This window comes from Anticarsia gemmatalis, chromosome W (assembly GCF_050436995.1).
Source record: "Anticarsia gemmatalis isolate Benzon Research Colony breed Stoneville strain chromosome W, ilAntGemm2 primary, whole genome shotgun sequence".
NCBI classification, from domain to species: domain Eukaryota; kingdom Metazoa; phylum Arthropoda; class Insecta; order Lepidoptera; family Erebidae; genus Anticarsia; species Anticarsia gemmatalis.
Genome location: NC_134775.1, coordinates 8,834,389 through 8,858,185, shown reverse-complemented (window position 1 = coordinate 8,858,185; position 23,797 = coordinate 8,834,389). Strand labels below are relative to the sequence as shown.

The window sequence follows — 23,797 nt, the reverse complement described above, 5'->3', positions numbered from 1 at the left end:
AACTCGAGATGATAGACTGGTAACATGGGCTTTAAAATTCAAATTACTATCTATTTGTATTCCCAAGTATTTAATTGACGTGACTGAGCCTATAATAGGACAATTACATGATGGTTTAATTATTTGTGCGTTATTGCTATTACAGTTATGTAGTGTGATATTATATTTGTCCTTTGGAGGTAGACCGTCGGCTCGAATACTAAAGCTTATGTAATTTGTTTTGGAAAGATTAAGTGAAAGAAGATTATTATCAAGCCATTTAGCAACTAAGTTTAGTCCTTTGTTAGCACTTGAATAGACTTCGTCCCAGGTTTTCCCTTTAAATAGGATTACAGTGTCATCTGCATATGTAGTTATATTACCATCTGTTGGTTAAATAATCTGTGAGAAGGCTTAATGGTTTACCACGGATTCCTATTTCATGAAGTTTTTTTGTTAATATCGGTATTGAGACGGTATCGAAAGCTTTTGATAAATCCAAAAATATAGCTAAACATTTGTCTTTGTTATCTAAGGCTCTGGTAATCTGTGATGTTAAAGTGAGGACAGCATCTTGTGTCGATTTGTGTCTACGGAAGCCGTATTGGTTTTTTGATATTAAGTCCTTACTTTCGAAGTAATTTCTAAGTCTATGATTTATGGCTTTCTCAATTATTTTCGATAAGCTTGTCAATAACGAAATGGGTCTATAATTTATGATATCAGACTTGTCTCCTTTTTTAAATATTGGGATAATTTTAGACAGTTTTAAAGGTTCTGGAAAGGTTCCACTGTCGAAACAAGCATTGCATATTATTGAAATAGGTAGAGCCAGTACGTCTACTCCAATTTTATAGATGTTAACTGGTATTTCATCCCAACCAGTGCTAGAACTGTTTTTTAAGGATATGATTATATTTTTAATCTCCGTTTCATCCGTAGGTAGGAGAGCGAAAGAAGATGAGGGGCTAGGTAATTTATTTAAATTTTTTGTAAGTTCATGCTCATTGGAATTCAGTCTATCGAGGATTATGTTTGCTAATCCGGCGCCTACGTTAGCAAAATAATGATTTATACTGTTTAGTGATTTAATTGGATTGTCTCTATAGGTTAATAATTCTCGTGGGTTTTCTTTATTTTTAGGGAAATTACAAATATCTTTTATTAAATTCCATTGCTTTTTGACATCTTGTTTGTATTTTTGCATTTCGTTTCTGTAGTATTGTATTTTTAAGGTTTTTGTTATTTTATTGCAAGTATTTCTATAACGTAGGTATGTAAGCTTTAATATGGGATTTCTCGAATCCTTTCTCAGTTTTAGATGTAAACTGTCTCTATTTTTTATGCATCTGACTAATCCTGGCGTTATCCATGGTTTGATGTTACGATTCTTTCTTTTTGCTCTAACTGTAGAAGTGTGCATTTTAAGTAATTCTTGTAGTTTATTAGTAAATATGCTTATACATGCGTGTACATCCCTATCGGCAAGTAACAGGTACCAATTGATTGTGGCTAGTTCGTTTAGTATGGCATTGTAATTTATTTTTGTATATGTTCTGCTTTCCTGTAAAGATTGCTTTTTCGCTTTATGTATAGATAAAATTATGCTATTGTGGTCTGTTATGGTTGACTCTAGTATGGCAGTAGTAATGAGTGCTGGGATTTTAGCAAAACTATGGTCCAGGCACGTATTTTCTCTAGTAGGTAGATTATGAGTAGCAATAAGACCATGCGATGCTAGGAGATTTAGGTAAGTCGAGGAAGGATTGTCTAGATTCATCTCCGTAATGTCTATATTTATATCGCCTAGAAGTATAGTTTGTGAAAAGTCTTTAAAGTTACATAGGACATCATTTAGAGATGATAGAAAATTGTCAATTTTACGAAATGAGGGTGGCCTATATATGCATATGACAGCAAGTTCTTTTTTACACGTCACGACCACACAATTAAATTCTACCGCATACTCAGGTTCAAAAAAGTTAAAATCTAAATTATTTCTAATGTAAACAACCACTCCATCGTTTTGATTATACAGTTTTGTTGAAGCATAACTACTGTAATTTTCCATAATGGGGATATTGTAGCCTTTGGAAAGCCAACATTCAGTAAAAATTATTAAATCTAAATCAAAATTAAAATTAGAAATATAAGCGGTAAAATTATCGTAGTTATGATTCAGACTACGTATGTTCTGCATAATAATGTTATAGCTTTTACTAGTAATATTCAACAGTTTCTTACAATTTTCCGGGTCTGCGATGCGTAATGCTGTCAGCGTTTTACTGTCGTCTATTGCAGTAATCAAGTTATTTGTAGCCATTTGTAGGTATATTTACAATCTTATAATAAGTTATTTTAAATTATTGATTTATTAGGACAGCAATGCCAGGTTTTCATGATCGCGTATATAAACTGCCGGACTTTTTTCGTCTTTTCTTGCGTATATACGTCCATCCTTAATCCAGACGAATCTATATCCTGTTTCCTTTGCTCTTCTTCTTGCCGCCGCATGTAGGGTTTTATTAGCCGGGCTAAGGTGTTCCGATATGTAGACAGGCATCTGTTTACCTCCGTAACCCAAGTGGTGACTGTTTAGTTTCGGATCTTGGGTTTTGTTAAACTTCATTGTTGCTGAGAGAAGACTATCGCGTAGAGTGCGGCTTTTAAGTTTAACTATTATCGATCGTGGACGGTTAGCTTCTTTGGACTGTTTAGCAACCCTTGTAACATGCGTAATAGCGTCGTTTGTTATTTCGCAGCGTACGGTATTTGCTATTTGAGTCACCAAACTAACTAAGTTTTCTGCACTCTCTTCTGGTACTCCATTTATTTCGAGGTTACTCCCACGCTCCCCTAGATAGGTTGAAGGAAGCTGTTCTAACTATAAACACCGACATGATGCGAATTTGTGACTGGAGCAAGTCGTACGGGTTAAAGGTCAACCCGGATAAGACCCAGGTGATTGTTGTTGGCAGTTCGAGAATGGTGTCAAGAATCGACTGGTCACTGATACCCCCCGTGTCTTGTGACGGTATTGATATCCCATACAGTGACAAAGTCAAGAATTTGGGTATCTTTATTGATAAGAAGATGTCGTGGGCTCCTCAAATCCAACATGTCAGTCGCAAAATATTCGCTGCGGCGGGGTCTTTGCGCAGACTGCGTAATTTTCTTCCCATCACGACTAAAGTTGCGTTAGTACAGTCCCTTCTTTTTCCCGTTCTTGATTATGCCGATGTTAGCTATCTTGATCTCACCGAGGACCAATTGAATAAACTTGAGCGACTTCAAAACTTCTTTATTAGATTCATATTTGGTTTACGCAAGTATGATCATATTTCTGAATACAGACACAAGCTCAAGTGGTTACCCCTACGTTCACGCCGGAATGCTCACATTCTCTTTCTCTTGTAAAATATATTGTTTAATCCCTTTGCACCCCCATATCTTAAAGAACGTTTTGATTTCTTACATGACACACATTCAAGACTCCTGCGATCATCAGAAAATTTAAGATTGAAGATGCCAGTGCATTCCACAAAGTTTGTAGATAGATCGTTTTCTGTAGAAGCTGTGCGATTGTGGAATGCACTACCAGTGTCAATACGACGTGCTCAATCCCTACCCATCTTTAAAAACCAAGTTAAGGAACACTACCTTTCGCTACAAAATTAATTATTTATTTTATGTATTTATTAAGTATGTATTTTTAAATATATTATTTGTGTATTGTGTATCATTTATATATGTATGTTTATATTCCTCTATTATATACGTATATGTCATTATTTATATATTTACTCTCATTTGTACTGCCCTCCTTCATTCTACTGCTTTTATATCTCTCCATCCAATGGTTGCCTGGAAGAGATTGCCACTGTGCGATAAGGCCGCCAATTGTACCTACTTTTATTTATTTTATGTTTATTCGTGTTTTCTTTATGTACAATAAAGAGTATTCATTTCATTTCATTGCATTTCATTTCAGCACGAATCAATGTTTGAGACGATTCATCCTGAAATACATAAAAATAAGATTAATTATAACACACACACACGCACACGCACACGCAAGTGAAGAAGTGAAGGCAAGTAATTAAAAATAGAAAATTTTTAGGGTTCCGTACAAAAAATTGAAAAACGGAACCCTCATTAGACTTCTACGTTGTTTAATCTATTACTACTTTAATTATAATAAATACCTAATCTATAAGAAAATTTATATAAACTCTTATGTCCACAGACAAGTATAATTTTAAGGGATAAAATCACCCACTAAAACACTTTAGTGTTACGTATTAAATCATTTCATTCATGAACGTGAATATTTATATTCACGTTCATGAATGAAATGATTTAATACGTTTGAAACCTTACCTCAGAATCTGAAGCGGTGATATTCCGCTTTCTTTTTTGGGCTGATGTTGCAACAATTTGCTGTCCCTCGCTATCAGACTCTGTTTCTGAAGCGAATGGGTTTTTAGAAGGCAAAGTCTTTTTTGAGACACTTTTTTGTCTCTCTTCACAGCTTTTTTTTTCGAGCTGCCGTTTATTTTTTCTTTATTTGCTCGAGATGTTGGAAGGGTGGAGTCGTTTTCTTCAACCCAAAAAGGATTATTCGCCGACTGAGCCCTGAAGACATAATTAAAATGCAATAAATATTTTTGTCATACCAACATGAAACAACAGCAGTAGATGAAAGGTTTGCTATTAGAATTACTTTTCACATGAATGTTTCGAATATCGAATAGGGAATAATATTTTAACAGTCTCAAAAATACTTTAAATTACTTAGAAATCGACCTCTTGTATTAATTGCTTGTTATAGCAATCAAATGAAATTATAAGCATTCAAAATGACAGAATTATATTAATACTAGCTGTTTCCCACGGTTTCCCGCATCCCGAAGGAACTACTTCCCGGAACCCAGATAAAAAGTAGCCTATGTGTTAATCCAAGTTAACCTCTAAGTGGGAGCCAAATTTCATGAAAATCGGTTCAGCAGTTTTTGCGTGTAGGAGACACAAACAAACAAACTTTCGCATTTATAATATTAGTAGGATTCATTAATAATATGGAACTAAAAACACAGCGCAAGTACATAATTTAAGTAAAATTGTATAATACTCACATACTTTTTCCGCAACACTTGTAGTGCAACACACCCAACTAAAAAATAATCACGATACCTATTCAGTGCTCTTCAGCATAACAATGAGAAAATGTAAGGAATAATCTCAGATACTTAGTTTTATAGACCTGGATTCTAAAGCCATAGTCATATTGTTAATTTACAAAAATAATTACTTGACAATTATAATTCAAACTATATTTGTTAATAGAATTTCATCTCTATTACCTTAGCACTTAAAGTAGATTTTATTTTAATCACTTCTCGTAATGAAATCGCACTGTGAATGCTTCCGAATACTCTCGTTATGGAAAGTGTCCTCACAGCACTTTATCCTTATTCGAGTTTTTAATGCAACTGGAGCCGAAAATCTTAAAAGGAGTGATATGTCAAATAGTTTTGGTGGAATTGAAACAAACATATACGAGAACCGATAAAATGAGATCTCCGCTAGTTATTTGCAGAATGTGTGCAGAAATGCCGGCCTATTCTGTTAAGTCTCAAGTCGTAAAGGCTGTGTTGCTATCCTGTTCATTTTAATGTTAATAGAAAGAGATGTTAATGGATTTCAAAGTGATCTTTCCTTATACAACTCTTATTTGATATTACAGTATTAGGCTGCGTGAATATAACTTAACTTATTAACTTTGGTAAATGAAACAAACAATTTTAATTTTTAAGTATATTAATAAATCTTCTAAGAAATAACAGATTTTTTATCTAAATGATATGTGTTTTTATATTAAAATAAAAATAACAATACATTATTTCGAATATGTTTGGAAATTCAACTAGAAATACATTTTTCAATCAATTCATACTTAACCGGACTTTTTCCCTGTGGATGCCTAGAAGTTAAGGCCTCCAGCCAGGGCTACCACGAACCTGCCCGCCGCCGGACTTTATATGAGCATGGAAGATTGCGACACGATATGGTTATCATAAAACGAAAAGAGATAATATAGCTTTTTTTTTTATCTTTATTTGACAAAGGGGCAGACATGAACATGTAACCCCAGATAATATAGCTATTAGAGCTACAAGGAGCCCTCTTGTCTTAAGCGTGCGTGCAGCTTGTTGCGCGCAGGCCGATGAGGCAACTTCGATGACGGTCAGGGTGGACAAGCATAAACACGTTCCCGTGCTACCCTAATTAATTAGTATGAGTACCGCTAGATATCGAATTTGATGGTTCGGAACGCTGAGAATTTAGTTATCTAGTAAACAATAACCACATAATTAAAATCCAAAATTTCAAGTCTGTAGGTCTTTTAGTTTCGAAGTTAAGCGAAAGCAAAGTTTTGCATTTATGACACTTACTCATGATCTGAAAAACGTTCATTTTAACTATTTCGGAGCGTGATGCTCGAAAACTGATGAGAATTTCGATAAAGTGTGTTTTACAAAAGTTGTAGACAATTTTATCATCTTTTATGATGTAGGAGACATTTTTCTCTACGACGAACCGTTTTAAAGATATTAGTGAAAAACTAAAAAATGGGAACCCCCTTCCCCCACTCCGGTGCCCCCCCCAGAGGCGAGGATTTTTAGTATGTTTATTCTCTAAGCATCCTGAACCAATTTCTGAAGAAATTGCTCAGGATCCCGCTCACGCACTCTACACCCGCTTTTGGAGTATTCTTTGAGCGGACTATATCTATACTATCTATACTAATATTATAAAGCTGAAGAATTTGTTTGTTTGTTTGTTTGTTTGAACGCGCTAATCTCAGGAACTGCTGGTCCGATTTGAAAAATTCTTTCACTGTTAGATAGCCCATTTATCGAGGAAGGTTATAGGCTATATATCATCACGCTACAACCATTAGGATCGGAGTAGTAACGAAAAATGTTACAAAAACGGGGAAAATTCCCATTCTCTCTTGTAGTGTATAAGCATTTATGTACTCATGTATGTAACCATATATTACCCAATGTTCATCTTATAATAAACTAGCTGACCCGCGCAACTTCGCTTGCGTCACCTAAAAGAATGGGTCAACATTTTCCCAGTTTTTGTAACATTTTTCGTTGTTACTCCGCTCCTAATGACCGTAGCGTGATGTTATATAGCCTATAGCCTTCCTCGATAAATGGGCTATCTAACACTGAAAGAATGTGTCAAATCGGACCAATAGTTCTTGAGATTAGCGCGTTCAAACAAACAAACAAACAAACTCTTCAGCTTTATAATATTAGTATAGATTAGTATCATTCCAAACGAGCTTGTGTTTCATTCAAAGCAATCCTAAAATTATATGGCGATCCTGCCATCTCGGGTCAGCCTCGCGCGGAATTCGATACCATGGCCCTATATGGACAGTGAATTATAAACTTTGTTTAAAGACTCGTGTGAAGATGAAGTCATATGTTTGTGAGCTGTTGTTGCCTTCGTTAGTGCAATTTGTTTGTTGCGGTGTAATAAAAATCAAGAATGGGTACCACTCAAAGTAACACGAAAGAAGAGGTCGTGATAGCTCAGACTGCGGCTGGTAGCGGTCAAAATTCGGCAAGAACAGAACAGTTGTTGTACCACGTCAGTGCAACCAACATAATCTTGTTGGTGATCGCTCTATTGCTGGGCTTTGGCGGTCTAAATGTGGCATATAGAATGTACCGGAAATGTCACGGAAAACCTAGTAGAGATACACGTTAATGACGTGATCTTGAGAAGATACGCGAGCATTCTTCGCGGTCAGCGCAAGCAGATGCAGCCTGAAACCATTGCGTAATAAAATGCGTTATATTATACGAGTCGCGTAAATAAAGTGCGAAAGTGCAGTTCAGTGCGTGTGAAAATAAAAAGTGCCAATAAAAATAAATTGCGTAATCATATCTCTCAATCAATAACACGGTAGTAAAGGGCATAAAATGAACTTGAGACTGTAATTTAAGTAATATGTACGGTGACGTTATCGGTGTTATGCCTAGGATTATTGGTATGTATTGTTTAGTTTTCCAATAGAAATAATTGTAATTATTATATGGCTACTTTATTTTAATGGCTGAGTTTATAAAGGAATTATATGATGAATTATCTATACTAATCTATACTATAATATAATAAAGCTGAAGAGTTTGTTTGTTTGTTTGATTGTTTGATTGTTTGATTGTTTGATTGTTTGATTGTTTGATTGTTTGATTGTTTGATTGTTTGATTGTTTGATTGTTTGTTTGTTTGTTTGTTTGTTTGTTTGAACACGCTAATCTCAGGAACTACTGGTCCGATTTGAAAAAATCTTTCAGTGTTAGATAGCCCATTTATCGAGGAAGGCTATAGGCTATATAACATCACGCTACGGTCATTAGGAGCGGAGTAGCACCGAAACATGTTACAAAAACGGGGAAAATTTTGACCCATTCTCTTAGGTGACGCAAGCGAAGTTGCGCGGGTCAGCTAGTTAAAGATAAAAACTTATCTAATTAAAATTGGTCCTAGTAGACGACAATATGTAATAAAAAGCTAAACGTAGCTAATATTGTTTATGACCAATATTCTAATTATTTAGAAGAGATATCAAGAGTAGAGAAATTTAAAGGAGTTACTGAGATAGAAACTATTGATAATTATTGTGTTAAGGTTGATAAATTGTATTCAGAAATTACTAATTTGTGTAAGATCACGCCAGAAAACTGTGCTACAATGTCGAAATTCGATTTAAAAATTGCGCTTAGTTTATTACCAGTGATGAATGATACTGAATTAGTTACAAAACAGCTAATTGATGGAATAGAATATTATGATAGCGTTTTAGAGGAAACTTCCAAAAATAATTTGATAGAGTTTGTTTTGAAAAGCCGATTATCGCAGTTTGCTAAATTGAGACTCGATCAAAAATATGATAAAGTTTCAGATTTATTAAAGGATATGAAGTTGCATTTATTGCCTAAAAATCATTCACAGCTTTAGCCACAAGAGGTAAGTAACCAAAATAGCAATTCTCAACAGCCCGGAGCTGGAGGCTACACTCAACAGCGTGGAGTCGTGCGAGGTTGGACTGGACCCTTTCGAGGGAATCATTCTGGACGAGGATTTCGAGGTAAGTTTACTAACAATTTTCGTGGTAATAGAAACTTTCCGAAGGTTAACAATGTACAGGTGATGGCTAGAAGTACACATGATGGTGATGTTCAGGAAGCAAATGTTCAGCAGTTTTTTCGAGGCTAAAAGTAAATCTATTTTCTTTTATGATAATTCTTTAGTTGCTAGATTATTTTTAAAAGGTATGGATTGTTCGTGGTTAATTGACACTGGAGCATCAATTTCAGCGGTAGACTATAATAGAGTTTTAAATCAAAACATTCCAATACATAAATGGAGAACAACAATAAATGGTATTGGGGGCAAAGTCGAATCAATAGGATACGTTTATTTACAATTAGAATCACAGGGATATAGTTTCAGTCACAAGTTCTATGTTTTTAATTCCTTGCCATGTAAGGCAGATGGTATAATTGGGTATGACTTTTTAAACAAGTATAGATCATGTATCGATATGGAATGTAAACAATTGATTTTATACACTTCGTTGAATAATAAAATATGTTTAGATTTAATAAATCGAATGCAACCTTTTAAGATACCATCAAGATCTGAATCAATACATTATATAGAAACTAGTATGAAAGAAGAGTGTGTAGTTTGTGCGACAGAGTTGTGTGAAGGTGTTTTTATGGCTAGTAGTATAGGGTCACCAGTCAATGGCAAGATTCCTATAAAAATATTAAATACAACAGAAAATTCATTAATACTTAATGAAATTAAGCCTACTATACATAGGTTGAATGATTATAATATTTGCGCATTTGATAATTGTTTACGAAATGCGGAACGTGTGAAGTCTTTGTTATCTCAGCTTAACTTGAAACATTTAAATTTAGAGGAACAAAGGGGAATGCCCACTCTCCATACTCTCCCAGGCCCAAGATGGACATCAAATATTACTATAAAAAAATTGTGTTTTAAAATCTTAATATTATAAGATATCTGAAAAATACATTCAAATTGCCGCCACTATTTTTAAAATGTTTTAAAACAACATAACATTTTGAGGTTAATTTTCTATGAGAAAAAGTGTTAGACTATAACATAAGGTTCTCCTTTGTGAAATGCTTAATTATTTTTTTGATTATGATAAAATAGGTGTTTGCGCGTTCCTAACATAGGTAGATTATTCAATTGCGTTTATTTCCGTCATTGTATAAAACGTTATCGACCGGTATCCAAAATCGAATGCGGTCGTGATCCTTGATGCAAGCCAAAGTTGTCGTTGAAAGTGAGCACAAAATCCGTAAAACACAGCAAAGGTCGTTGGTAAAAATCCGAATCAAGTCCATATAACAAAAGCAGGTCGTAGTAAAAGAAATCGAAGAAAAATCTAAACAGCATCCACATTGAGCGTAAACAACAAGTGAAGTGTCAGATGCAATTCAGTGTTGTCAGTATAACAAAACAATTCTAACATTAAATTGATTTATCGATTTCTTTTTCATATAAGAATCAATACTTGATTTATTTATTTTTTTACGATAACGCATCTTGTTAGTTATAATTATGTTATATTTTAGTTGGTTTTAAATTACAATACCAGTATAGTCCAGTGAAATTACCGGTAAAGTTATTTTATTTATTTATAAACCGATTTAAATCGATTGATAATTATTGATTATAATTTAATAAGATTTTGAAGTTGGTAATGTTTGGCCAGCGTTGTAATCAAAAATGTTCATCATAACTTTCAATAATGTTACTTTTTTTAAAGAATTCTTCTAGATTATTGTGGCGCTTATTTGAAAGAAAGGAAGTTCATATTTTATTATAGCTTAATTTATGCTTAAAGTAATTTTTTTCTAGCTTGCTGTCCACTGGTGGCCTGCAATGGGCATTCCCCTTTCTATTCAAAATCTATGCGCTAAATACACAGACATATTTTATTTACCAGGTGATACTCTGACTACCACACCTATTTACAGTCACTAAATAAAACTTAAAGAAAATGCAGACACTGTGTACGTTAAGCCTTACAGATTGCCTCACTCTCAAAAGTCGGAAGTTCAGAAACAAATTGATGATATGTTGTCTCAAAATATTATAGAACCCTGTAGGAGCAAATGGTCTAGTCCAGTGTTATTGGTACCCAAAAAACTTGACGCTTCTGGACAAAAGAAATGGCGATTGGTTATAGACTACAAAAAATTGAATAATAGCATTAAAGATGACAAATTTTCATTGCCAAACATTACGAACATCTTTGACTCTTTGTCAGGATGTATTTACTTTACTCATCTTGATTTATACCAAGGTTTTTTCAACGTTGAACTCGATAAAGACAGTAGAAAATACACAGCTTTTAATTCTGGACAGTACCAAATGACCAGAATGCCAATGGGACTTAAAACAAGCCCAAATTCATTTTCGAGAATGATGAATATAGCAATGGCCGGTTTAACGTATGACAAGTGTCTGGTATACTTAGACGATTTAATCGTTTACGGGAAATGCTTAAATTCTGCTATGAAAAATTTACAGGATGTGTTTGAGCGTTTGCGTAAAACAAATCTTAAATTGAATCCGGTGAAATGTAATTTTTTGAAAAAGGAAATGTTATATCTAGGTCATGTAATATCTTCAGAAGGTGTTTTGCCTGACCCACAAAAATTAGAAGTTGTTAAAACCTATCCATTGCCACGTAATTCGGATGAGGTAAAACGGTTTGTTGCCTTTGCCAATTATTACAGAAAATTTATAAAGAATTTTGCGGCAATTGCACAATCTTTAAACATTTTATCAAGGAAAAATGTTCCATTTAAGTGGTCCGAAAGTTGTCAAAGGTCATTTGATTTATTGAAACAAAAGTAATTTCTCCGCCAGTACTTGATTATCCTGATTTATCAAGTGAAAATGTGTTTATACTTCAAACAGACGCGTCAGGTTTAGCAATAGGAGCTATTTTAGCTTATCAGAATGGCCAACCGGTAGCGTATGCTAGCAGAACTTTAAACAAAGCAGAAATCCTTTACCCGACAATTGAAAAGGAATTGCTTGCCATTGTATGGGGTGTCAAGTATTTCAGGCCTTATCTTTATGGTCGTAAATTTAAAATTTTAACTGACCACAAACCGTTGGTATATTTATCTATACTAATCTATACTAATCTATACTAATATTATAAAGCTGAAGAGTTTGTTTGTTTGTTTGTTTGTTTGAACGCGCTAATCTCAGGAACTACTGGTTCGATTTGAAAAATTCTTTCAGTGTTAGATAGTCCATTTATCGAGGAAGGTTATAGGCTATATGTCATCACGCTACTACCAATAGGAGCAGAGTACCAGTGAAAAATGTTACAAAAACGGGGAAAATTTTTAACGCTTATGTAACGCAAGCGAAGTTGCGCGGGTCAGCTGGTTTAATATAAAAGAGCCTTCCAGTAGGTTTTTAAAGTTTAGAATGTTATAAGAAGAATACGATTTTTGTGTGGAATATGTTAAAGGCTCGAATAATGCAGCTGCAGACGCATTATCTCGGGTTGTTTTAACATCTAAGCATTTGCAAGAGATGCATGAAAGTATGATGCACGTGATGACGCGAGCACAGAGAAAGAAATCAGAGTGTAAACAAGACACTTCGCATGCTATAGTATCTACTGACGACTGGTCTGATCAGCCAAGCGTTGTGGAAACTTATAACAAGCCAAAGTTGTCTATTGAGTTAAAATTTATTAATAATCAAGCCTTATGTAAGCTAAAGAAAGACAATCTAATAGGGGAAGAAAATGAAGTATTTTTATATGTGCCTAGAAATATGATAATATACATAAACCCAGCTTTTCGATCGCAACTGACGCCAGACGCTTTTGCGAGAGAGTTGGAAAAGTTTTGTAAAAAAATAAATGTGGATGAGATATATTTAATAAAAAATAATATAAATGGCACGTTTATTGATAAGTTAGCGCAGACTATTAAGAGTACAAGTAGTTGGACCGGTCCACGTTTATGTGTTCTTAAAAAGGTTGAGAGGATGAGGATAACGATGAAAAAAGAGTTATTCTGAATGACTTTCATCTGTTACCTACGAGTGGCCACGCAGGTATCAGACGAATGGTCAATAATATTAAAAAATATTATTTTTGGACAGGTCTTGAGCATGATGTGACACAATTTATTTAAAAATGTGATAAGTGTCAAAAACAAAAGCACTCGGTGCGTATTAAAGAGCCAATGACCCTTACAACCACAGCCCACTCTGCGTTTGAAAAGTTATTTCTGGATGTTGTAGGTCCATTAGATAAAGATATTCATAACTTTTCCTACATTTTGACGCTCCAATGTGAATTATCCAAATGTGTAGAAGCTTATCCGTTGGTTACTAAAAGCAGTTCCGAAATCGCTAGAGCATTTGTAAACAACTTTATACTTCGTTATGGAATTCCCACAGAAATAGCAACCGACAGAGGAGCCGAGTTCATGTCGTCCACAATGCAAGAGGTATGTAAACTACTTCATGTAAACAAAATTAATTCTACAGCCTACCATCACGAGAGTATTGGTGCACTCGAAAATTCGCATAAAAATTTGGGTGCGTATTTACGGATACACACAGATAACCATCCCGAATCATGGAGCGATTGGCTTCCATTTTGGTGTTTTAGTTATAATACATCCGTTCATACAGAGACGAAATATACACCGTTTGAATTAGTATTTGGTAAGAGGTGTAATTTACCCAGCAACTTAACGAAAAATGTTGAACCTCTGTACAATTACGATAGTTATCCTTTGGAACTAAAGTATCGATTACAGTTGTCATTAAAAGAAGCTCGAGAGAATTTAATAAAATCAAAATTATTGCGAAAAGATAAATATGATAAGACTTCAAATCCTATTAAATACCAAAAAGATGATTTAATTTTAATTGGAAACAAAACTGGTATATTGCATAATTTATAATTATGCAATATATATTTAGGTCCTTATACTGTTTTAAAAGATATGACACCAATTAATGTTCAAATTTTAAAAGATGGTAAACCCGATATTGTTCATAAAAACCGTACGAAATTGTATATTCCAAATTAATTCACAAATGATTGTTTGTCGTTTGTTGAATATTGTATAATAAGCACTCAGTTTATTGTTAACTTCGCTTGCGTCACCTAAGAGAATGGGTCAAAATTTTCCCCGTTTTTGTAACATGTTTCGGTGCTTCTCCGCTCCTTATGACCGTAGCGTGATGTTATATAGCCTATAGCCTTCCTCGATAAATGGGCTATCTAACACTGAAAGAATTTTTCAAATCGGACCAGTAGTACCTGAGATTAGCGCGTTCAAACAAACAAACAAACAAACAAACTCTTCAGCTTTATTATATTAGTATATTAGTATATTAGTATATAGATTGTAAAGGTTAAAAATAAAATAAAGCCATGTATAACTTTTTTTTTTTTCTTTTACGAAGGGAGATGTAGTGTATAAGCATTTTTGTACTCATGTATGTCACCATATATTAACCAATGGTCATCTTATAATAAATAATATTAGTATAGATTAGTATCATTCCAAACGAGCTTGTGTTTCATTCAAAGCAATCCTAACATTATACTCTTACGTGACGTAAGCGAAGTTGGGCGGGTCAGCTAGTTCGTTATAACTATTCAATATGTTTATACTATACAATGTTCTTTCTTCCGAGTGATGTGATCACTATGAGTTTCGAACTAAAACTGATGTTAATGTCGAAGTCTTCACAGTGCCCCTTACGGGACACGTGGAGCGAACATCGGGACCTGGTAGGTCCCCTTGTTGGGGTGTTTTGTTCGCCGCCCCTAAACTTAGGGGCGGGTGTTTGGGTGTGGGGGGGAATTTCCCCCATGGTGGACGAGTGCCTACGGCCCTGGTCGCAAGGTTTGGGGATCGAGCTTCACTCCTCCCGGCGGTCGCCCCCGCGTCGGGTGAGACCTATGGTTGCCCCATAGGAGGCCCAACGAGGGGGCGCCAGCCAGGGGGGAGGCTTTATCGATCCTTACTCCCTGCGTTTAGGGCCGAGGCGGTGAAGTGTGGATTGCATACGGGATGCGGGGCGAGACCGCCCCGACGTGATGAGAGCCCCCGTCTCCTGCGGACGAGGCGCGTATCGCAGAATATACGCGGTCGTCCTCGCAGGCGGAGAGGGGCAACTGCGGTGGGGCGTGGCTGCCGCATCGCGCAGCGAGGGCGCCGGGCTTGCCGCCTTGATGGCGGAGGGCCCAGCGCAGGTCGATGTGTGGGCGCCGCGCTCGACCTAGAGGAAGCGCGGCGCGTCCTGTCGGTGTTGCACCGGGCTCTACCGCCGAGGCAGGCGGCGGGAGCCCGGTGCACGGTGAGTCAGTCCGGTGGGGCTGTCGCGCTTGACCCAACGGGAGCACGACCAGCGGGTGATGATGGCTTCGCTGCGTGCGACGCACTCGGTCGTGAGTGCGGCGCAGCGGAAGCGGCGGGCTTTGTGTTGTCCGGGGTGCGGGCCACCTGGGCCGCACCTGGGGCTTGGCCGCCGGCCTCTGGTCGCGGAGGGACGTCCTCCGCGTGGTCGCGAGCAGGTCGCGTGGTAGCCTCTTGCGGTCGGGTGGCCGCCAGGCCCTATGTCCCGGATATGGGCCAGGTTTGAGGCGTCGGCACGCGCGAACATGGAGGCGGCGAGGCGGCGCACGAAGTCGTCCAGGCTCTCGACGCGGAGATCGCGTGAGATGGTGGTATTCCTCACGTACCTTGGGGCGCCGGCGATGGTGCGCAGCGCAAGAGATTGTTGCACGCGCAAAGCTCGCCGGCTCTTCTCGTACGTGAGGGCATACCACGCAGGTGCTGCGTAGGTGAGCCGGGTGCGTATGTAGGTCTTATACACACCCAGCTTCACTCTCGTGGGGAGGTGTGAGGAGAGCACTGGACGAAGTATGGCGCGGGCCGCGCGGACCTGTGCAACCACGTTTTTGGCGTGCGGCGTCATGGAGAGGCGGCGGTCAATAGTGACGCCCAGGTACTTGGCCTTGGTGGCCCAATCGATGGTCTGGTCGAGGAGTTGTAGCGGCTGGGGCTCGATCAGCCTCCGCGAGAAGGAGACTGCCTGCGTCTTTCCCACGTTCACGGACAGTCGCCACTGCGACAGCCAGGCGGGGAGGAGGTCGAGGGCGCGCTGCATCTTGACGGCGGCGTGGTACGGATTCAGCGACGTCGTCACGTACGCCGCGTCGTCCGCGTACAGCGCGAGGTGGGCCCCCTTTGGGGTCGGTATGTCGTCCGTGTACGTGGCGTACAACGCAGGCGAAAGGCTGCTGGTCTCGGCGGGGAGAGAGCTCCTTCAACCGCTACTCTGCAAGTCCGGTTTTCCAGGAACGACTGGATTATCCTGATTAGGCGACGGGGCATCGGTGTCTGCGTGGTCAGCTTGTAGAGAAGACCGGCGTGCCAGACCCGGTCAAAAGTTTTTTCCATGTCGAGGAATACTGCACACGCGCTCTCCCTTTTATTAAGGGCCGCAGTGATGTGGTGCAGTATCCTCGACAGCTGGAGCGTCGTGCTGTGCTCAGCACGGAACCCAAACTGCTCTGGTCTCGGCGTGATGTGGGGTGACAAGGTTCGCAGCAGGAGTTGCTCGAACACCTTCGAGGTGGTGGGCAGCAAAGTGATCGGCCGATAGCTCTCAGGCTTCAGGATGTTTTTTCCCCGGCTTGGGCAGCATGATAACGCGGCCCTCCTTCCAAGCTGTGGGGAAGGTGCCCGTGCGCAGGACGCCGTTGTACAGGCGCGTCAGCGCTGCCACGAATTTGTGCGGCAGGTGACGCAGCGCTGCGTTGGAGATGCCGTCCGCGCCCGGGGCCTTCCTGGGCTTGGTCCGCGCTATCGCTTTGCGTACCATGGCCGGGGAGAAGTAGAGTGGGTCTTCTTCTGAGGCTATCGGCGTGGCGAAGTAGTCTCGAAGGTGTTGCTCGACTGCTGCGACGTGTTCCGTGTCGGCAGTTGGGTTCGGGGAGAATTGACGCTCCAGGTGGTCGGCAAAGATGGTCGCTCGGTCTTCTGCTCGGTACCTGGGGGCCCCGTCGCTGTGGAGCAGTGGACGCACCGGAGCTGGGGTGTTGGTGAGTCGGCGGCAGAGTCTGTGCATCGAGGACCAGTCGTCGGCGGCCTCGGTGATGGTGTGCTCCCAGCTCTCGGCGGTGTGGAGTTTAAGCTCGGCCTTTACTCTCTCCGCTAGCCGGTTGAGCTCTGTTTTCTGCGCTGGACAGCGCGTGAACTGCCACTGTTTTCGCAGTCGTCTCTTGGCGACGATGAGGCTTCTAATGTGAGCCGGCAGGGGGGTGTATCTACGCCCCTGGGTGGAATGCGTGTTCGTCGCCGCTTCGAGGGCGCTCTTTACAGCGGCAGTTATGTCCGTGGCCAGTAGCTCAACATCGGCGGCGGTATTGGTCGGCCGAGTCGGCGTGATAGTCTCTAGTCGTTCCTGGAATTTGGTCCAGTCCGGTTTGGGACGTGGCGCTTGGGGGGCGAGACGTGTGGGGTGCTGCTCAATGACGACGAGTACAGGCTGATGGTCCGATTGTAGCTCGTCGTCAAGCACCTGCTGTGTGATTTGGCAGTTCATGGCGGCGTTGTGGACCAGGATGTCTAGTACGTCGGGGGTAAGGTTCACGCTGTCCGGGTAATGTGTGGGTACCTCCGGACCTGCGACTGTGTACCCCCGCGCTTCGGCGTCGTCGTGGAGTCGTACACCTGCCCTATTTCTGGTGGCGCAGTTCCACGCTGGGTGTTTGGCGTTTAGGTCGCCTGCGATGACGACCGGTGCGGTGGCGCTCATTAGGTCGCCGATGTCGGCCACGTTGAGAACGGGACCGGGCGGGCGATAGGCGGCGAACAATTGCAGATGAGCGCCACCGTGGTGAAGTTCAACACCCAGCGTGTATATGGTGTTGAAGGGTCTTAAGGGAAGCTGCTGGTGTACGACTCTGCGCTTCACCAGAACTGCCAGGCCGCGGTAGCACCTGAAGCACGGAGACGTCTCGTCTTTCCGATAAGTGAGGTATCCCGGGAACTTAATCTTGTCTGCAGGGCCCAGGAATGTCTCACTTATCAGCGCCACGTCAATGTCCTGTTCCTGCAGCAGGGGGCGGAGGAGGGCGGCCTTTCCCACGAGGCCACGGGCATTCCAGTGGATGATCCTCAGGGGCTTATGCATAGGGCGCATAGACGCGTCATGCCCCTCAGGATCACCTGTTTGATGCTGGAGGTGTCGCTCCCCGCTCTCAGTGCGAGGAGGACGTCCTGAAAACTGATGTTACGCAACGCGCGTCCCTATTTATATTCATACTAGCTGACCCGTGCGGCTCCGCTCGTGTGAATTTCGTACTGTTGCTTATTCGTTTGACTACGCGAATTGCGAAGCACTCGATACACTTACACATAAAAATGCTAACAACTCTTTTGTCATCTAATGGTTATTTACGAAAGGGACCCGAAGGGCACACAATGTGACACAGGCTCAGGCAGGCCTGTGGTTACCTTCTTTCCCGCTCTTTTCTGTATCCGTACCAGTTTACACTGTAAAATGTAATAGGTACATTATTATAGACTGACCATTGCTTACCCGTCTGGATTCAGAATATTATTATAGGTACAAATAGACCTATCTGCGCCGGAGCTCTTCACACGCGTAATAATGTATACTTGCGATGCTACGTCCGAAACCGCGTAACCCGTAATTATTTTTTAATATATCATCCGTTGTTTATTTTTTAAAACTTACCATATAGTCTGTTTCACAGCTATCCAATTTATTTCCTTAATGCAACCAATTAATTTGGTTACGTGATACGAACTACTACGCCATCTGTTAGTTGGGGCGACAACAAACAAAATTACTCGGTTTGCCATCTAGTATATCCCGAGCGCACCGGAACCACGTAAACCAACATTTTTGTGTAATATATCATACAACATTTATGTTTGAAAATCTTATTAATGTATAGCCTGTTTCAAAGGTATTTTTTTTTTACAATAAAGCAATCAAAATAAATTAATTAGGAAAAACACGCTGTGTTGCTGACTATAACGCCATCTATTGGTTGGTGAGAACAACAGGTATCGATACGGATGGCACCGCGTTAACTATATGCGAATGTTGTGAAATAGATTGCAACGCCATCTATGGTCTCTTTAGGGAAACGCAGGTTCAAACGATTTCTACGTATATTTTTCAATTTTCTAAAAATCTATGAAATTTTATGCGATAAAAAGTTACCTAGAAGTTGCTCCACTACTTATTCTATGCATATATCAAATTTCAGCGCATTCTATCCGGTAGTTTTTACGTGATAGCGACACATACAGACGGAGGACAGACAGACAGACAGACAGACAGACAGACAGACAGACAGACAGAAAAGAAAATTATAAATTGCAGATTCGGTATCAGTATCCGTTACTAAACATCCCCCATTGGTTTTTTTTTTAATATATTCAATGTACAGAATTGACCTCTCTACAGATTTATTATAAGTATAGATAACATTGTTTCTACACTAATCTAGAATCAAACGGAATAATCAAGCGCTCCGTGCCGCACCGCGCGAGGTTCGAGAACGCCGCCGTCTCGCTCGCGCGTACGCGACTCGCCTATATGTCTATCTCGTTCTTGATCTTTCGGGAACAGTCGGTGCGCTTGATCGAAGGATCGCCGCCGCTTACAATGTTCGCGATTGTTCTTTCATACTTTTATTAACGAGTAGAATTTTCTAATAATAATATACTTATTTCTACGAATTTCTACAATGTTTTACATGCGTGAATGAAACGTAATATTTTATACCTATTAATGAAAAGTAAAACTAGCGCGATTTAATGCAATACAATTTAAGTTATAATTTGAGTTAGTTATAAGTTTAAAATGTAAGTAACAAAATAGCTCCGCTACACATATACGGAAGCGCATCGAATAAATGATGTCATACATATACATCGTTAAAGTAAACAAAGTGCATCAAGTGGTTCGCTATTTTGTTACATATTTGACAATACGTTTGGCTTAGTGTTTCAGACCTGGTCACATCACAATTAAATGAAATATAACTCGTTCTTGTACCATCTAAACAAAGTGTTGTGGGTTCGATTCCCACACAAGCAAGTCGATATTTGTTCGGTCTGGTTTTCTTTTTGTAGTTATATTTTTCACAACTGTTAATTAAAAAAAAATAAAGATTCTGTAACAATAAGAGCAAACGCGTTCTATTAAAACAGCCGTTAAATATTAAGCTCACGAAACAGATCAGATCTGATCAGGTAAGCTTATATTTCCAAAAAAAAAATTAAAATATACATCCAGAACAGATCAGATCAAATCAGAATATCAGTAGGGTATAATTATAAATGTGTGGTATTTAATATGATCAATGATTGTTAGCAGACGCGCTTCGAACCATAACTGTTAACAATTAAAATATAATCAAAACATTATTGCGCATCTGAGTCGATACAGTCACTCTATACACATTATATTTATCATTCGTGTGGTACGATATGCAACTTGACAACCTGCATTAGCGGTAAAATTGGGCGTTTTTGCATCACGCAGCTCGAACACAGCGAGTGCAAGTGTAATAAGAAACTTAAAACATTATGTTAATTATAACAGCATGGTATTACTGGGACACTGAGTGATGCAGAACACATTATATTAATCGAACTCGAGGATTTCGGTGTTATTACATGTAACATAAGCATAGCTACTCCTCCGCGGAATACAACTGAGATGCAATGTTTTATTATAACAGAGGCATGATAATAAACGTGCTCACAAGTGTTATTCAATGTGAGTATAATGAATGTCTCAACAAGTTGTATTTCTGTATGCTACACCGTAAGTTTAGATTTAGACGATCAATCTCTTACACATTATAATGCAACAGATGCAAAACAAGCTACAGCGCATTACATCACGATACTAGGGAGTCGGATTCCCGTTGAATGAACAGTTGCGAATCGAGCGCAATGCTTATTCGATTGTATTGTTATTGAATACGATATGCACATTACGATCTGCATAAGCGGTATAATTGAGGGTTTTTCAGAACCCCTAATTATACCCTACTGTTGTGTGTATATGGCGCCATTAATATATAATTCTATACCAAAAAGTATAACGGAATTACCGTATAATAAATTTTGTATTTCACTGCACAAATGGCTGGTATAGGAATGTTTCTACTCTATAAATGATTTTCTAAAGAAATACGCCACTCAATCTTACTATTTTACTAACACTTTGTAAGGAAAAATATTATTTTTTATACCTTCGAGTTGTGAAGGTGTTATATGTATAAAAAATAAGTTTAAAAATGTTAAGAATACATTAATTTTAGTTTTAGTTTTACATTATGTTTCATGCTTAATATTTGCATGTCTTAATGGCAAAATATGTGATACTGTATTATTTTGATAACCAACTTTTGTACCATATTTTCTGCGAATAAAAATAATTTGAATTTGAATTTGAACTTTTTTACAAGCTCAGTTCTACCGTATATGCTGATACCTCCCCAAACCATGACATTGTTCCCCCGAATCTGTCACTTTCATGGATGAAAGGGTCCAAGAATTGCAATCCAACGATCACCACTAAAAAAAAAATCACCTTACTCTCATTAGTAAACAGCATTGTATCCCAATCACTCATGTTAAGTCTAGTTAAGATGTTCCTTGCAAATGCTACGCGGGTTGCCCGGTGAGCACTAGTAAGTAGAATGCGCACTATACGTGTCCTGAAGAACTGCTGGTCTTCATGCAACCGGTTTGTAATCGTTTGGTCACTAACACTGAGGCTTGGCGCAAGCGATTTAGTAGGGAGCGAGCGGTGATAAAACGCTCCCTTCGCGCAGTCAAACAGACATAGCGGTCTACGTATGCAGTGGTAGCCCTAGTTCTGCCTGATCCTCGTCTTCTAGACACTGTCCCTGTCACTTAAAATCGATTCCAGGCATTCTGGATCGCCTGTAGGGAATAGCCGTGCTGCTAAGCTACAGAACGCTGTGAATGTCCTTTTTGAATTAATGTTACAAATCAAATCAAATCAAATCAAATCAACGTTTATTTGCGAATTTAGGTTACAGAGATGTCACAGAAATATTAGGCACTTATCTAAATTCCACCAGATGGTATGCAAATTTTTATCAAAGAACTTATTGTATTGATATTGTAAAACATTTTTAGTAATTACATTATACATTTAAATACATTTTATGTCAATTTAGAGAAACATTTGTCACATATTTAATAAAAATAATCAAAACATTAATACACATTATGAGAATAATATAAAATAAAATAAAATGTCCAATCAAAATAGTATGTCCAATCAAAAATAATATGTCTAGTCAAAATATAATTTAGCTATTTATTATAAACACATGTCATCCTTAAAGTACTCTTCTAATGTGTAGTATGCCTTTGACAGAAGTAAATTTAATACTTTCTCTTTGAATGCATTTATAGAATCTGTTTCTACTACATGTTTAGGCAACTTATTATATAGACGTGGACCCATACAAATAATGCTTTTATCACATAGTGCAGTTTTATGTTTAGGTATACATATTTTGTGTTTGTTTCGGATACTGTTATAAGTTGTGAAGCGATTTATGTTGGACTTTATAAAATTAACAACTTCATATATATACAGACATATAAGAGTCAATATTTTTAATTGTATAAAATGAGGTTTGCAAGTGTCTGTTTGTTGTAGATTACATACCGACCTTAGGCATCTTTTTTGTGCTTTAAATGCCCTTTCCCTATCTGTGGAATTACCCCAGAACATAATTCCATAACGTAATATTGACGTTACATGGGCGTGATAGGCTGTTAACACTGCATCTTTATTTACAACTTTAGACATCATGTAAAGTGCGTATGAAAAGCTATTTAATTTGTTACATATTACGTCAATATGCATTTTCCAATTTAATTCAGAGTCTATATTGAGCCCTAAGAATTTAAAGTTGTGAATGTCAATATTTTTCTTATCTAAGTATTCAATGTCAATTTCACTCGATTGATACAAATTATTTTTAAATGTCATAATGTTCGTCTTGTCAAGGTTAATTAAAAGATTATTTGATGTCAACCAATTGATTATTTTACTTATGTTATTATTTATGTTATCTTCTATTTTATGTCCAGAAAAAATTACTGTACTGTCATCTGCGAATAAAACCATCGGGTAATCAATTGATCTGGGAAAATCGTTTATATATATTATGAACAAAAGAGGTCCTAAAACGCTTCCTTGTGGTACACCGTATTCTACTTGTCTTACATCCGAACAATATTTAGCCTCTATTTTATATTTAGGAGAGATTCTAGAAATTTGAGTTAGTTGCTTTCGTTCGCTTAAGTATTGTACGCGGTTGTTGTTAATAAAAGATAGATTGATATAAAGAAACAAAGTATATTAATTAAACACGATAGATAACAGATTTCAAGATTTTTATAGATGGATACGCGGTGAAATGTTAGGTCGCGCGGAGTGCTGTATTGCAACTAAAGTAATTTGTTAAATATGTAATAAAAATATAATGAAGTGTCCATTTCACAGCGCATCGATGTCAGCGTAAAATTAAAACTATTGAATTGTATGGGTTTGCCCGTACATGCTCCCCAACAGGAAGAAA

The 23,797-nt window shown here is 38.5% G+C and overlaps 1 protein-coding gene across 1 annotated transcript; it reads right to left on the bottom strand.

Annotated features, from left to right (window-relative positions):
- Positions 1 to 2,353: 2,353 nt before the first annotated feature.
- Positions 2,354 to 9,135, bottom strand: LOC142985924 (uncharacterized). Its single transcript, XM_076134164.1, has 2 exons — positions 9,043 to 9,135; positions 2,354 to 2,863 (listed from the first exon to the last, which is right to left on the bottom strand). The coding sequence occupies exons 1-2, from the start codon at positions 9,133 to 9,135 to the stop codon at positions 2,354 to 2,356; spliced, it is 603 nt and encodes a 200-aa protein (XP_075990279.1).
- Between the last annotated feature and the right edge of the window lie 14,662 nt (positions 9,136 to 23,797).